This window comes from Orcinus orca, chromosome 11 (genome assembly GCF_937001465.1).
Source record: "Orcinus orca chromosome 11, mOrcOrc1.1, whole genome shotgun sequence".
Lineage (NCBI taxonomy): Eukaryota > Metazoa > Chordata > Mammalia > Artiodactyla > Delphinidae > Orcinus > Orcinus orca.
The window spans coordinates 51,081,893-51,099,102 of record NC_064569.1 but is presented as its reverse complement, the minus strand read 5'-3'; the positions used below and the strand labels follow the sequence as shown (position 1 = coordinate 51,099,102).

The 17,210-nt window shown below is 39.3% G+C and overlaps 1 protein-coding gene across 1 annotated transcript in view; it reads left to right on the top strand.

Moving 5' to 3' along the window:
* Positions 1–17,210, top strand: part of C11H12orf56 (chromosome 11 C12orf56 homolog) — a 62,154-nt gene that overhangs the window by 2,587 nt on the left and 42,357 nt on the right. Inside the window, 4 exon segments of the mRNA XM_033440396.2 lie at positions 3,796–3,817; positions 5,974–6,046; positions 14,285–14,526; positions 14,529–14,695. Of these exon segments, the coding sequence (XP_033296287.1) occupies positions 3,796–3,817; positions 5,974–6,046; positions 14,285–14,526; positions 14,529–14,695 (504 nt within the window).

Sequence of the window (17,210 nt, the reverse complement as noted above, 5' to 3'; positions counted from 1 at the left end):
ATGGCTCCCAAAAGATATCTCCAGAACCTGTTTTACATTACACGGCAAAGGGGAATTACAGTTGCAGATAGAATTAAGGTTGCTAGCTAATCAGCTGACCTTAAAATAGGGAGATTATCTTGGATTATCTGCATAGGGCGAATGTAATCACAAAATCCTTAAAAGTGGAAAAGGGAGGCAGAAGAAGAGTCAGCAGCAGAGTGATGCAGCATAAGAAAGACTACTGGTTTTGAAGTTGGAAAGGGGCCACGAACCAAGGAATGTGCATAGCCTCTAAAAGCTGGAAAAGGCACAGAAATAGGTTTTTCCCTAGAGCTTCCAGAAAGAATGCAGTCTTGCTGATACCTTGGTTTTAGACCAGTGAGACCCATATCAGATTTCTGACCCCAGAACTGTAAGAAAATAAGTTTGCGTTGTTTAATACCACAAGTTTATGGTAATGTGTTACAACAGCAATAGGAATTCAATAAAGAAGTGTTTTCTCTTATGTTGTTTTAAAATGGGTAATTGTTAAAATGTATTGTTTCAGTGAGAAATAAGTATAATCACGCCAAGCACAAATGCCTTAATCTCTTTTTCTGGGTTTTTATTATAGTTATTGTTACATTTCAGTGGCTTGTACTAAGCTCCATAGGCTGTGTGAAAAATGGGTGTCCCCAAATTGCTTTATCTAGTGTCAATTAATAACAAATTAATAACACTATGTCTGTCCTTGGTACCACATAGAGAATTGCTGATTTCTATGTTATGTCATATATAGTTGTCCTGCTATCTATTACATTGGATTATATTATCTCAGTGCCAGGGAGCTTTGTTTTTTAGAACTGGTTCCTCCTTTCTTGAAAGATAAACTGTTTAATCTCCTTTTCTACTAGGGTGCTGTCCTCTTTCTAAGGCTACCTCTTTAGACATACTTTTCCGTTCTCAAAGGTCTTCTCATTTTACTGTGCAAGTTTGTCTCTTGTTATTTAACTTTCAGTTGGCTCAGGTTCCCACTTGGCCGTTGTTTTTACTGTCCTGTCAATAAAGCCCCTAAGCAAACCAGTCCTTTATGTCTCTGGGCCTCTACCCTTCTTGTTCCACATTTGGCCAGATTTCTCCACATAGTTCATGTCTCATATTCCAGTTACACTTAGGATAAAATTTGCAAATATACAGATAAAATTCTGTTCTCTCCCCTAAGGAAAAAAATTGAAAGAACAGCAACAAAACGTTAGACCCAGAGTATAGATGTGAGATTTCTGTTCTAGCAAAGACAAGTTCCACGTGCACTTGGAGGTCTCAGTAGGTGATTTGTTTTTGTTTTTTCAAAACAAATTAATGTCAGTTTTATTTAAATAATTTTTTTTTTTTTTTTGCGGTACGCGGGCCTCTCACTGTTGTGGCCTCTCCCGTGGCGGAGCACAGGCTCCGGACGCGCAGGCTCAGCGGCTATGGCTCACGGGCCTAGCCGCTCCGCGGCATGTGGGATATTCCTGGACCGGGGCACGAACCCATGTCCCCTGCATCGGCAGGCAGACTCTCAACCACTGCGCCACCAGGGAAGCCCTAAATAATTTTATGTAAGTTTTTTAATCATTTATATTTAAAAATTAATTATTTTAAAAGTTGATATATAATTGACTTATAACACTATGTTAGTTTCCGGCGTACAACATAGTGGTTTGATATTTCTATACATTACAAAATGATCACCACTCAGTAGGTGTTTGTTATGGTTCATATCCTAAAAGAAAGGGTTTCCAAGGTTGTTCAGGCAGAGCTTTTGTGAAAGGCAGATGTTTTCTTTCAAAGTTGCTTTTGAAAGCTCTAGAGTTCTGCCCTTGTCATGTGCATCACAGTACTATTCTTTAAGCCCTTCTAAGATTAGACACATTTTTCAAGTGTGAGAACCAACTCTCCTGAACAGTGATTTCCTATGGATTCACTCTCCTTCAATGCCATCCCATCACCTACAAAGAAAAAAAACCTGTCAACGTCAGCAGCCCTTGTTTCTACTTCTTGCCTTTCTTTGTCCTTGTCCTTTCACCACTTTCCTCAGTGAATATCTCCTCTCCAGCCATCCTGGGGTCCATGTGCCTTCTTGAACAGGCAGCAAATGCACCTTTATAGCTGGGCCTGTTTGCTTGCAGTGTTTGCTTCCTCCTCCTTCAAGGATGTTCAGAACGTCGTATCTATAGTCTTCCTCCTTCTCTTTCTCCTTTTAAAAATGTAAAAAATATTCTCGGCTCGGACAGAAACAGGTCACAGGCTGTACCGAAGGGGCCACTGTAGTTTGCTAATGGATTCCTGCTTTCCCCTTCCTGTATTCAAATCCTACACAGTTTCCAGGCTAAGCCCAAGTTGTTCCTTCTCCAAATCACTTTTCCTTGACTGAGACCATGAGAGCAGGTCTTTTGGTCTGTTTTTCTCATTGCTCTATCTGGTTCCTAGAACATTGCCTGATACAGGTGAGATGGCCAATGAATATTTGTTAAATATTCAACATAATCTGTCTCTTTGTTTCTCAGTTTATTATCTGCAATATACATCGGGGCATTTAGTAATACATTTTTGTTCAGCTTTTGCTTTCTACCTGTGTGGACTTGGTCAAGTATATTCAACCTCTACTTTGTGCCTCCATTTCTTCATCTGTGAAATGGAGATAACAGCACCTTCCTTATAGAGCTGTTGGGAGGATTAACTTCATTAATAGATGAAACACACTTAAAATAGTACTTGGCACGTGGGAAGAGCTACATACATGTTTCATTATTATCAATAACCTTTATTCACATATATTAAGTCAACTAAGTTTCCTGAATCTGTAAGATTGATATTATCTCTTTAGGAGATTTAGTAAATTTGGGGAAAAAATAACTGGTTTTTGAGCATTGATTATGTATTAGGTGTTTTATTTATTTATTTAGGCTGCACCAGGTCTTATTTGCGGCATGAGGACTCTTAGTTGCAGCATACATGCAGGATCTAGTTGCCCCACCAGGGATTGAACCCAGGCCCCCTGCATTGGCAGTGTGGAGTCTTACCCACTGGACCACCAGGGAAGTCCCTATATATTAGGTGTTTTAAAATCTCATTTATTCTTTTTGAAAATTTGTGCACTGGGTTTGTCAAGTTTAATATGTTCAAAAACAGAATTCCTGATCTCCAGCCCCAAACGTGTTCCTCTCTTAGCTTTTCCTATTTTAGGAAGTAACATCATCTTCCGTTATCTTTAATTCTATCTTTCACTCTCCTCATCCTACACATCAGTATGTCATCTTGACTTGTGTAGAAGAGGAAAACGTTTTTCTCAGCACTCTTAGGGACCCTGGCTAGGTCTGAAAATTTTATATGACATGGGAGCCTTTATAAGGAAATGAAATCTCAAAGAAGAAACAGTTAAACCTATGTGTGTTTAGTACTAGGTTTAATGAAGAATGGAGAGTCATAGAAAAATGTGATAGTTCAAAAAAGTTCAAAAAAGCTAAGGGTAATAGACTGGGGAAATTTTAGAAAGGCCTGCTTGTTTGGATTTGTCTTAACATCCGTGTCTTGGAGATAAGGATGTTCCTTTCCTCTGGGTATAGGGAGGGCACCTCTCTCATGAGGGCCTTAAGACCTGATTCAGGGGAGGAGGGCTGGGGAAGGTCAGAAGGACTTTCCTGCATCTGTGTTTTCTTGAATTCCTTCAGCTCAAAGTATTCAGTATGCCAAGGCACCATATTTTGGGGTAGTGTGTTCTGAACCCCATCACTTGTGTTCCAAAATATATCTAACTATGACCTTTCCCATTTTTCTTATTCCTTTTTCTAGCACCACTTGTCCAGTCCCTTATGTAGACTACTGAAATTGCCTCCAAATTGATTCCTCTCCACATAGCAGTTGGGATGATCCTTTTAAATAATAATTATAAATTAAATTATATCACTCTTCTGTTTCAAAGTCTGCATGAACCTGCAAACTCCTTATTGCCTATAGGAGCCTCCATGGTTTGACCCCTCCATCTCTGACTTACCTCCTACCACTCTTCCCAGAGCTCTTTCTGCTCTTCTTCCTGCCTCAGGGCCTTTGCACCTGCCATCCTATCTGGAACACGTTTCCTCAGATCTTCAGAGGGTTGATCCCTTCTTGTCAGTCATGTTTCTGAATTCAGCATCACCTCCACAGGGATGCCTTCTGTGTTCACCCAATCTAAAGTACCATTCCCCCAACACACTTAGCACATCTCTTTGTTTCAAAACACTTACCACTATTTGCAGTATAAGATTAATGTGTTTAGTGATTTATTATTGTCTATGTCCCATAGTAAATGTAAGCTCCATGAGAGCAGGACCTTGTTTGTCTTTTCATCCCTGTATCACTGTGCGTTATATTCCCGGACACATAGCAGATAGTCAATAACTACTTGTAAAACTGGAAGAATGAATAAGTGAATCAATGGATGCTCAGATCCATCATACAGTTTACCTCTTAGAAAGGGACATATTTCCTTATTTCCAAATATTGAGGGACTTGGGAGACTGACAACTCATCACACTGGCCAGAGTTAACATAGCCAGTTAGTGGCAGAGTCAAGAGGAAATTCCCACGGGTCTCCTGCTGCTCAGATTCAGCTCTCTTAATGCTTCTTTTGTGTTTGTATGGGATGATCCCTGTGTTGTTTATCTGTGTCATGCATTTTGAGAGATAGTGAGAGTTATATGAGACCATGTTATGCATACTTCTTTTTATCTTGAGCTTTTTTCCCCTCTATTTTGACTCACTTGCTGCATTTCAAAGATCTCACTGTGGGAGGAAGAAAGAAGTGGTAAACTCTTTATCAGTCATTGTGGCTGTTTCTTTTTTTTTTTTTAATTTTTAAAAAAATTAATTAATTTTATTTATTTTTGGCTGCATTGGGTCTTTGTTGCTTCGAGCGGGCTTTCTCTAGTTGCGGTGAGCCGGGGCTACTCCTCATTGCGATGCACAGGCTTCTCATTGCGGTGGCTTCTCTTGTTGCAGAGCCCGGGCTCTAGGCGTGCGGGCTTCAGTAGTTGTGGCATGTGGGCTCAGTAGTTGCAGCATGCAGTCTCAGTAGTTGTGGCTCATGGGCTCTAGAGCACAGGCTCAGTAGCTGTGGTGCACGGGCTTAGCTACACTGTGGCATGTGGGATCTTTCTGGACCAGGGCTTGAACCCATGTTCCCTGCATTGGCAGGCGGATTCTTAAACACTGCACCACCAGGGAAGCCCAGGTCAGTGCTTGTTTGATTTTATTTATTTATTTATTTATTGGCTGTGTCGGGTCTTCATTGTGGCATGCAGGTTTTTCGTTGCAGCGCATGGGCTTCTCTCTAGTTGTGGCGTGCAGGTTTTTCTCTCTCTAGTTGTGGCACGGGCTCCAGAGCATGTGGGCTCTGTAGTTTGCAGCACGTGGACTCTCTAGTTGAGGCTCACCAGCTCAGTAGTTGTGGCGTGCGGGTTTAGTTGCTCCATGGCATGTGGGATCTTAGTTTCCTGACCAGGGATCGAACCCGTGTCCCCGGCGTTGGAAGGCAGATTCTTTACCACTGGACCACCAGGGAAGTCCCAGTGCTTGTTTGATTTTAATAACCTTATTAACAGCCAGAGATTTTAATGAAAACCCTCATGAAGAAGTGCAGGGGGGTAACTGGAAAGATTGTGAACACTTGGCTTTAGGAAAATTCCTGGTAGTCATCTCTGTGAAACTTGGGCCTCCCACTACAGAGGGAACCACAAGTCCTGCCCTGATAATTGTGGTTTTATTATGGTTATTAACAGCATTCACTCTCCATTCAAAAATATTGGCTGGGGGGCTTCCCTGGTGGTGCAGTGGTAAAAAGAACTTTGGCTCTTTGCCCAGCTTATAATTTTGAATTTGCAAGTTTTTGTGAGGATTTATAGAGTCATCAATTCAGAACAGTGACTCTATCTTCTTCATAAACTCAATCAAATCATGTAACTAATGACCAACTAACTTTTTTTTTTTAAGTCAAAGAAGAGAATAATGGCCCTGCCTTTTGGAGAGGCAAAAAGCCTAAAAGTTTGAATGAATCCCTTTTCAGGTGAGATTGTTGTTTTATGTTTTTAACTTGCTGTCCAAAACTTATTTTACATTTTAATTGGCTTTTTAAAAAAAATTATTTATTTTATTTATTTATTTTTGGCTGCTTTGGTTCTTTGTTGCCGTGCGTGGCTTTCTCTAGTTGCGGCGAGCAGGGACTACTCTTCATTGCAGTGCATGGGCTTCTCATTGCAGTGGCTTCTCTTGTTGCGGAGCACAGGCTCTAGGAGTGTGGGCTTCAGTAGTTGTGGCACGTGGGCTCAGTAGTTGTGGCACGTGGGCCTAGTTGCTCCACAGCATGTGGGATCTTCCCGGACCAGGGCTCGAACTCGTGTCCCCTGAATTGGCAGGCGGATTCTTAACCACTGAGCCACCAGGGAAGCCCTCAACTGGCTTTTTAAAATGCTTTTTCTCTACTACTGTCTTTGAACTGAATTCTGTTTATCTCATGTACGTAATAATGAAGAAGGTATTTTGTGAGATTTTCTTCTAAATTCAAATCCAGTTAGCTATAAACTATAATTTTTCTCATTTCAATTGAATATACAGATGTCTCAGTATAAATAAATGATTAAAATCAAATTCAAATCATTTATTGAACTCTGGCTCTGTGTAGTGGTATGCTGGGCCCTGTAATAGATACAAAGATGAGTAAGACATAGTTCCTATCCTTGAGAAGCTGCTTCTCACCAGGACATATGACATTTGCGTAAATAAAGATACTGCAAAGTATGCATGCTAAGTGTCATGATTGAGTTTGAGCAAATTGTCAAAGAGATTTAATGAGGGGAAAGGTCTTATTCGGTTGTGGGGAGAAGTCAAGATGCCAGATGACAGTCGGTGAAGGAATGGTGCACATGGTGATAGAGATACTGCAGTTGGAGGGAACAGTAGAAGCTACGGTAGAGGCAGGAAAAAATGGAACATGTATAAATTGAAAAAGGAGTTTCCTAAGCTGCATAACTCAAAGTATGATTCTATTACACACTTTAAGTATCTAGACATTAGGAGGAAGGGAGCATAGGATTCTAAGAGCTCTGAGTCAGGGGATTATAGGCATGGGGAAAATTAAGGTGCATTGGGGCCCTGAAAGTCAGGTCATGACATGGGGGAAACAGCCCCCAGGAAAACATTGCAAAATGTGGAAAGAAAAAGTGAACGCCTACTTGGAGAGTATTCACCCCCAAGACCTGTGGTGTACCATGCTGTGCAATGGGTTACTGGGGAGGGGCCTTTTCCCACTGTACTTATTCTCATACCTTCTCTCACTGAACAGTGACATACAAAGGTCTTTTAAACTAAATTTTATTAACTTTTTTTGTCATCAAAAGAAAAAAAAATTGTTTTAGGAAGCCTGGCTTGTATCATTAGGCTTAGAGGATGATGATTTGTTCTAAATCCATGTAATAACAAGCTATGTTTTAAGGGGTTGATACACTTCCATTGTTACCCTGAGCGCCATAAATTACTAGCTTCTGGGAGGAGGGTCTCTGCCTTCTTGTCTCAGGGCACCAAGTGAAGTTCCCAACGTGGCCCTCGTAACTGGAAGTACTGAGGGAGAGGCACTGCCAGTGGGTAGCCATCCACATGCTCTGAGATTCAACATTCATTTCACATTTGGCATATAATGCCCCAATTTTTCTAGACCACTCTGATAGCCTCATTGTTTTCTTCCAGTTTAGAAAAATAAAAGAGATTTCTAAGTAATGTATGCAGTAGCTGTTTTAGGTTATTGTGGAGATCAGAACTCTTTTAAAAGTGGCAGAAGTCCAACTTAGGTTAAAAGGGGAATTTATTGGAATTACAGGGCAATATTGGAATTAGAGGGCAACTCATGTTATTCAACGTTCATTCAGCAGATATGTACAGATACAGACATAGATACAAATGTAGATCTATCTATTTTACCTGTTAAATCTGACATATTCTATTTGCTGGGCTCTTCAATTTTAGATGTACAGTGGTGAGCAAAATCAGCAAAAGTTAGAAACCACAACTTAGGAAAGTAGGAATGCTAAGAATGAAGTCGGACTTAGGCATAGCTGGAACTTGGGACTTGAATGCCATAGAACTTTGTCTCTGTCTCCTCTGATGTGTGTGGATCAGCTTCATTTTCTCTCACTGAATGCCACGTCTTCTGTGGGACAGCAAAGTCACCAACTGTCTTAAATTCACTTTTTACTTCTCCCACCACCACACAAAGGCTAACTCACACACTTTCTCGTACCAAATTAAAGAATCCTGGGAAGGTCTCTGATGCCTAACTTGAATAAATGATTGACTGCTAAAAAAATATCCACCATAGCCAGGAGGTTTAAAAACATGGCAGCTTCTGCGTGCTCCACGTGTGGAGAGGAGGACTGATTTCCAAATAAAGTGGGGGTGGTGGAGTTATCCACCCATAGTTATCTGCTATCCCATAGTTTTCTAGTACTGTCGTCTTCATAATTAAACATCTGAGTGAAAAGTGTAAACAAAAGGCAGGCTACCATAAACACTAATTAGAGGGCTAAAGAATGTTATCATGTACAGAGCTTTGTGACACCTCTGAGGTGTAAAGTTTTAGGCCTAATTATGAGAAGCTGCAGGTCATAAGAAGGATGCAGTTATCTTGGGACATCACACTTACATAAATATGATTACTTTTCAAGGTAATAGTGAACAACAGGCCTTTTAACACCTGAGGGATAGAAAACAGACTGGTGATGATCTCTGATAATGAGATTCAGTACTTTGGTTTCTCTGTCTTTAGTATAGCTCTTCATTAGTGCATAGTTCCATGTAGTCATGCATTTTACAGGAGAAAACCCAAGCAGATATCTAACCAGAATGTTCTCTAAGGAAAAGTTTATTGTGACTTACTTAAGAATCCCCTAAAGCTGGGAGGAAAAAGACTGCCTATTGCTTGCACGTATAAAAAAAACATACAGATCAATAAAACATTTTTACAGTGCTGGCATAGAGTAAGATTTATGTAAATTTAATTGCATTCACCTTGAATAATCCAAAGGAAAAGAGTGAAAATGCTTAGCCCTCAGTCCAGATCTGCTAAGCTCATACCCACCAGGGTGGATTTCAATCTGAGTTTACATCTATTTATAGCCTCTACTGATATTTAGCTAATGAAAACTTAAAATTAAGCAGATTTTCTAACCATAGTGCATGGCAAGTAGTGGGATGAACTTTTGGAGAAACCGATCTGTTTAATTAACAGAATCAGAGCTGACCACCTTGGCATCCTTATGAAATGAGAATGTATTGCATTTAATTGTATATCATTAGCAAAATAGAAGGGAAAAAAACAACAAAGAAGGTGAACCTTATATTTTTCTCTAAGAAGAAGCACTTCTTGGCAGAAAGTAGAAAAAGGGAGCTGTTTCATTCTTCTCTGCATAGTAGATAAAAACATAAAGGCTCTGTAGCCACACTGGCTGACTTCAAATCTGGACTCTACCTTGGACTATTTAACCTTCCCAGGCTTCACTCCTCATGGGTAGGATGGGGCTCACAATGGTACATATCCCACAGGGATGATATGTAAAGGGCTAAGTCATGTACAGTTGACCCTTGAACAACACAGGTTTGGACTTTGAGGGTCCACTTATATGCAGACTTTCTTCAATAGATACATACGACAGTCCTACACAATCCTTGGAAACGGAACCTTGGATACAGAGGGGTGAACTGTAAAGTGTTATATGCTGATTTTCAACTGTGCAGAGGATCAGTACCCCTAACCCCACATTGTTCAAGGGTCAACTGTACATGTAAAGTGCTTAAACTGTGTGTGGCACTTAGTGAGTCCCTATTAAACTTAGCTCTTTCGTTTTTGCAAAGTCAGTCACTGAGCAATAATCTATTTAGCATCCTCAGAATCCTTGATCAAGCCTTGAAACAGAATAACTTTCTTCTTTTCTCTTCTCCCTAATAAATACTACGGTATGTAAAAAATAAAAATGCTATTGTGCAATAATTTGGCACGAGGCACCATCTGTATTAATTTCCTAAGGATTTCTTATGCGGTAGGTTGCTGTACTTCTATTAGAGGACCAAGTCCTGTGTTTATGTAAATATACTTTGTGTGTAAGTATATGAATTCAGAATGTTTAGAAACTCAAGAGAAGGATTCAAGGCCTCCAGTAGCTGTTCTTATAATAAGCCCTTATTTCTTGATATTTCTCAAAATTGACACTGCCATTATTAAATAGATATATTCGCTTGCACACAGTTAGATCATAGTTTATAATTATTAACAAATATTCATTGATCAGTTACAGATTTATAAAAATACAAAAAATATTGAGGGTTGGGGTAGAATCAGTATTCATTTTTCTCCCCCTTACTCTCTTCCATCCTGTTTGAAAACTTTCCTGGGACATATACTCAGGAGCAGAATTGCTTTGTACATTCTACTAATATACATTATACTAATCAGCTTATTGGTTTTAGAGATTAAAAATACCTCATCCCATATTGTCAACTACCTATTAGCTTATTCTATGTGGTGTCTTCTACTGAGTAGAATTTTAATTTTGATGTAATAAAATTAATTTTTTAATTCTGGTCGAGGTGGAGTAAGCACACTTTGCCCTACCTCTCCCTCTGAATGGAAGTAAAAATCCTGAACAGAATGCACACAGCAGTTGATTGCCTGATTTAAAAAAATAATAATAACATTCTACAAGAATTTAAATAAGACCCAGAGTCAACAACAGCTATAAGCTAAAATCTGTTTTAGCTGAGTCACATGTATTTGATGTATATTGCCATTCAGTTCTAAATATCTCTTAATTTCCTTTATCACTTACAGCAGTTTGATTATGATATGTCTGGTGTGGAATTCTTTGAGTTTATCCTACTCGGGATTCACTCAGTTTCTTGAATCTATAAGTTTGTGTCTTTTGCCTAATTTGGAGAGTTTTCAACCATTATTCCTTCAAATATTTTTTCTGTACCACTCTTTTTCCTCTCCTTCTGGGACTCTGAAGACATGAATATTAGGTCTTTTTCATATTGTCGCACAGTCCCTTGAGAATGTGTTCATTTTTTTCTTCAATCTCTATTCTCTCTGGATTGTTCAAATTGGATAATTTCTATTCCTCTATCTTCAAAATTCAATGACTCTTTTCTCTGTCATCTCTACTCTGCTCACTGAGTCCATTCAGAGAATTTAAAAATTTTTAGTTATTGTAGTGTATTTTTTCCTCCTAAAATTTCCATTTGGTTCCTTTTTATATTTGCTATTTCTCTGCTGAGACTTTCTATCTTTCCATTTGTTTCAAAGGGGTTCACTCTCATTTATTGGAGCATGGTTATGATGGTTACCTTAAAGCTTTTGTCTGATAATTCCAACATCTTTTTCATCTCAAGATTGATATCTGTTAATTTTCTTTTTCCTCATAAGGTATTGAGATTTTCCTGGCTTTTCAAATGTCAAGTAATTTTGGATTGTGTCTGGGACATTTTGAATATTATGTGACTCTGGGTCACATGAAGAGTTTGGTACTGGTCTCTGCCAGCCTCTTGATTACACTTAAATATCTGAGAATTATTTTCTAGCTTTGAATTATTTTACATAGAATTGCTTATATTTCACCAATTCTGCTTTAGTAGAGCCTTCATGGGGAATTTTTTATTCAGGAGAGCTCAAATTCTACATCTTGAGATCTAGGTCTATATGATTTTTTTTAATGGAAGAATCATTGTTCCTTATTGTTCTGCTTGTTTCTTATATTTTAGCACATTAATCTGACAATATCGGTCTGATAGGTGTTTTACTTTCCATGAACACTAAACTCCCTGTTTTCATATTTACTTAACTTCTTTCTCATCCTTTTTAAGAGTTTTAAAAATCAATGATTTTTTTCTATTCCATTTTAAAACTCTTAAAAAGGATGAGAAAGAAGTTAAGTAAATTCTATTTACCATTTTTCTTCATTTCTTGATAGAGTCAATATGCTAGTATATGTGTACTTTGCATTCTTATCTGACTTTGCATCTAACAGATTTTTCTGAAACTGTTTAATGTTGCCTGCTGCTTTTTGGACTCTGGCTTTTAACCTGACAGTTTCAGCCTCAAGGAGTTTATCTGTGTTTGATGCAGAGGGAGAAAGGAGAAAAAACGATTTGTGCATACTTTTGATTCTGGAGTTCTCTTTCCCAGTTCTCCCATTGCTTTCTCCTTTGCGGTGGCTCTCTCTAGAGATACGTAATCAGCTCATTAGAAAAACACTTGACTTTTAGCAACTTAGTTGTGTAAATGTGGAGTTGACACATGTTGAAACTCAAGGTTCTAGAACTCTTGCTTAGTAATGAACTACTCTTTAATCAGACTACTAAAAGTGGGTATTATTGAATTTCATGTGAAAAATACAGTTCAACTTTATGAGTTGGTTTGCTTCACTGGTGAAACTATAATGTCCATGACATTTTAACTTATGCTGTCAAAAAGGTAATCCTTTTTAGAAACTCTTTTAGCTCTTTAAAATAATTTTTCATACAACTGAGTAAATAACAGTCACTTCAAGTGTGCCTTTCTGTAACTACCTGAAATCATTTTGCTGACCTTTCACATGAAACATATGTTGTGCCTAAAATGAACATTGTAACATAATTTCATAACATTACCTAACATAATCTGTGCACTGGTTATTTAACTCTCTTAATTTCCATAGAGAAAATTTTAGAAAATATCATCTACAAGAATAAAGAAACGCTATCACTTTCAAGAGGATTGGAGTATGTATCATCCATTTCTGGGCTACACATATTCATTGACCTGAAAATCCTATATGAGCACCTTATATTCTTAGATACTTTGATATCATTGTTACATAGTACTAGAATCCTATAAAGAAATAGGGCAAGGTAAGATAATCAGTAAGTGGCATTTAGAGATTATGGGTCATATACATTAATTTGTTTAGTTGTGTGTTTAAAACCTGGCCATGTCATGTGCCACTCCCCAGGGCAAGAAGAGTGCAGGAAGGAGGGGGTGCTCGTACACTCTCTTTCCTGATCATGCTCTGGGACCACAGTGCCAGTGTGCACATCCTTAAGCCTGAGGGTTTGGCAAGGATGGCTGTTTAAGGGGGATGGAACTTGGATAAATGAACTGAGGTGAGCACTTGTGTATGTGTGTGTGTGTGCATGCATGCGTGTACACGTATGTAAGGTCAGTGGAAGAGGGAGCTGAGGGCTGGAACTCAGCACAGTTCATAGCATTGTACAGATGATGAATGAATTTTATACCTGTTTAAAGTTAAGAACTAATAAAAGCAAAGTGGTTTTCCACTTTCACGGAGGTGCCAGTCTCATAAGGAAGATAAGATATCTTAATGTAAAATGATAAACCAGCAATTCAAGGCAATATAGGATAATATTAATCCCTAGCACCTACTGAGTGTTTCCAGTGTTAAAAAACACTGCATGTATTTTCTTACTTAATCCTCACACAAACTCAATGAAATTGGTTCTATTATTGTTCCTATTTTAAAATTAGGAAATTGAGGCTTAGGTCAATCTAAGTCACATAACCACTGAGTGGCAGAGCCTGGATTAGAACTTAGATCTCATACTCTGCAACTTCTTAGCCTCTACCACTTGCTTCCTTGTGTTGCAGAGAAAAGAAATGAGTCATGGTGGGCTGGAGAGAACAGAGAAGGTAAAAGATGGGACCCAGAATTGGTTCTGAAAAAAGTGCTGATGCTATTGGGATGATATTGGAAAAATCAGAGAGTGTTAGAAAAATATGAATCAAAGAAAACACCATTTAAAAAAAATCTCTCTCCCCCCCCAAAAATAAATAAAAATAAAAAAAATCTCTCTTCATCTCTCCATATGAATAGTTCTTTTTTCTTTATAGGATCCATTAGAAATGCAAGATGAAAGAACAATCAAGTTTCAAAACTAGAATGAAAAGTCCTTTCACTGGGAATGTTGGGCTCTGTGAAGGACAGGCATAAGGCTTTAGATATAAAAAATGCTTCTTTAAATGACATAGCATAGAGTTTTATTTCTGAAAGCAGGAGTATATACTGAAGAATTGTGCCATACCTCCTCTAGGTCAATGGTCAACAGCAGGTGAGAGTAAATCACTCCTTTCTCTTACAAGCATTTCTTTTATGTGAAGACTTTTACTTTCAGACTCTTAAACTGCTGCAATGGGGCCATTGGTTTCTCTTTGTTCCTTACTGTTAAATTCTGAATATTATGTTTAACTCTAAATTCTACCTGACAGGTACCACCAAGAGAGCAGCACACCACCATCCAAGGACTCAACTCTTGGCCCTCCTTCAGACCTCAAGAAGCTGTCCCTTCATGGCCAAAGTGCCTGTCGACCCTTACCTACCCCCTCCAGGAGGAGCTGTCAGCCCACATCAGCCACTAGCAAGGCTGTCGGTGTGCCATTTTGCACCACAAACACAAAAGAACCCCAGGGACTTTCAGATCACAAAGACTCTCTAAGTGAAATCCCTTTCAAGTCAGTGGGAACGGAAATGAGTTTTACTTAGGAAATTCCTCCCTGGCCTCCCCTTTACAGAGTAACCCAAACCTAGAGAAAAAGGAGTCAAAACTTCATTAGTACATTATTTCCACAACTTCATCAATATTTCTGCACTTAGAAAGTTCATGGAACAATTATGTTATAGTAAATGTCCTCCTAAGTTAACCTTGACTTGAATATTGGTTTTTTTTGCGGTACGCGGGCCTCTCACTGCTGTGGCCTCTCCCGTTGCGGAGCACAGGCTCCGGACGCGCAGGTTCAGCGGCCATGGCTCACGGGCCCAGCCGCTCCGCGGCATGTGGGATCTCCCCGGACCGGGGCACAAACCCGCGTCCCCTGCATCGGCAGGCGGACTCTCAACCACTGCACCACCAGGGAAGCCCTTGAGTATTGTTTTTTAGGGTAGGCTTCCCTGCTCTTCCTCCCCATTTTGGAAGTTTAACCTTCGAATTTAGTAATATTGTGCAAGACATAATGCACTGGACAATTAAGGATATGATTTTACCAGGCTATTGCAATAGGGAAAATGCTCATTAATGAGACATGTCTTCAAGAAAAGGAGATGGATCTGAGGTTTTATAGAGGCAGGTAATAAACAAGGGAGTCAGCAGTGAGTCTCATGGGAATCAATGAGGAAGGTTGGAGACAAGTCTTATCTTGGAATATTTGTGAGCAGGGTGGTCTTTCGCAGTTAGCTGGGGGTGATTTCTCAACCATTCTGCTTTCAGAGACCAGGGAGCTCAGATAAAGTTCAACAGTATCAATATGTTTCTGTATTTCTTAGCTGTGCTATTGAAAGTAGGTTAGTGGGAGTTTTTGACTTTAAAAAAAAAAGCACAACATGAGATTTGTGAGTTAAGTTTTATTTGGGCAAAATGATGACTATAGCTCGGGAGACAGCATCTCAAATAGCTCTGAGAGGGCTTCCCTGGTGGCGCAGTGGTTGAGAGTCCGCCTGCCGATGCAGGGGACGCGGGTTTGTGCCCCGGTCCGGGAAGATCCCACATGCCGCGGAGCGGCTGGGCCCGTGAGCCATGGCCGCCGAGCCTGCGCGTCCGGAGCCTGTGCTCCGCAACGGGAGAGGCCACAGCAGTGAGAGGCCCGCGTACCGCAAAAAAAAAAAACCCAAAAAACAAAACAAATAGCTCTGAGAAACTGCTCCAAATAGGTAGCGGGGAAGGTCAGTATATATATGATTTTGGTGAAAGGGGAGTACATGCAATCTAGCACATATTTTTTGCAGAAGGTTTCTGCTAGTCTTGTGAAGGTTACTGCTAGTCACGAGGAGCAGACGTCATGAAGGATTTTAGTAGTGCTTTTCTAGATATGAGGAGATACAAGAACTGGGCTCATAAAATTGGCTCCTGAAAATATCTAACTATCTGAAGACCTGTTCTGCCAGTTTTTCCCCCGAGCACAGCGTGCCTCATTTCTGCTCTCCACCCTGAACTCCTTTCAGGGGGTGTTGAAAAGTTAGCAGCTGCAGCAGCACATGATTTAATCCTTGTAGAGGCAGATGGCAAGTGCCGACGGCAGGTGCCAATTTGTCGTTGACAGACTCATTGTCATAAGATCAGATGATTTTATAGAGATCACCTGGTCTATGTCCCTTATTTTATAAACGAGGAGACTGAAGCACAAAAATTCTACGTGACTTACTCAACATTATATAATAAGTGTAGGGGCCGAGTCAAAACTCCCATTTAGGGATCTTCTTATAACACCAGAATCAGTTTTAAAATAAGCAATTTATTAAAAGAATAGTATGACCCTTTTTACTTATCTTCAGTGATACATAATTTTTATTATTGATCTTCAACATAATAATGTTAAGAAGTATGAAAGACTCTTTTCACTCAGAAGAAGCTAGGAAGGAGGGGGTTTTATAAGTGGCCAAAAATTGTGAAAGGTTGCAAGACAACTCTCATTTTTTTCTCATAGCACAGTTTAGAATGTTATTGTTTAAATTAAATGTTAAATGTTTAAAATTCCTCTCTAAAATTTTAAACCGCTTTCTCCAAATTAAGAATGTAAGTGAATCATGAATAGAGGGAAAATCCTGATCTATTAAAAGAAGGCTTCATATGTTCTAATAGAAAAACCACAATTTAATTGACTTCTAAAAATCTACCTAAATATTTCAAAATAACTGTTTAACTAACTCCCAGTTTTAAGTACTACTTTTAAATTCTGCAGCAAAGGCATGGATGGGGTAAGTCAGATAGGCCAACTCATAGCCCTTCTGATACTATAAGCAATAACAAACAACTAATGTGTAGTGTTATTATTGGTAGGAACTGTTCTGATGCTTTCTGTATATTAACTCATTTAATGTGTACAACAGTCCTACGAGGTAGGACTGTTATTCTCATCTCATAGATGAGGAAATTGAGGCACAGGGAAATCAAATGATATATTCAAGGTTGTACAACTAATATAGAGCTGGGATTTGAACCCAGACAGTCTGCTTTTTTTTTTTCTATGACCACTGAAATAATGTGGATGGAGGGGGGTTATCTTTATGAGTTGTCAGATATTATCATTGAAAACAATGTTCTGGGAATTCCCTGGCGGTCCAGCAGTTAAGACTCCGCGCTTCCACTGCAGGGGGTGTGGGTTCTATCCCTGGTCGGGGAACTAAGATACTGCATGCCTCGCG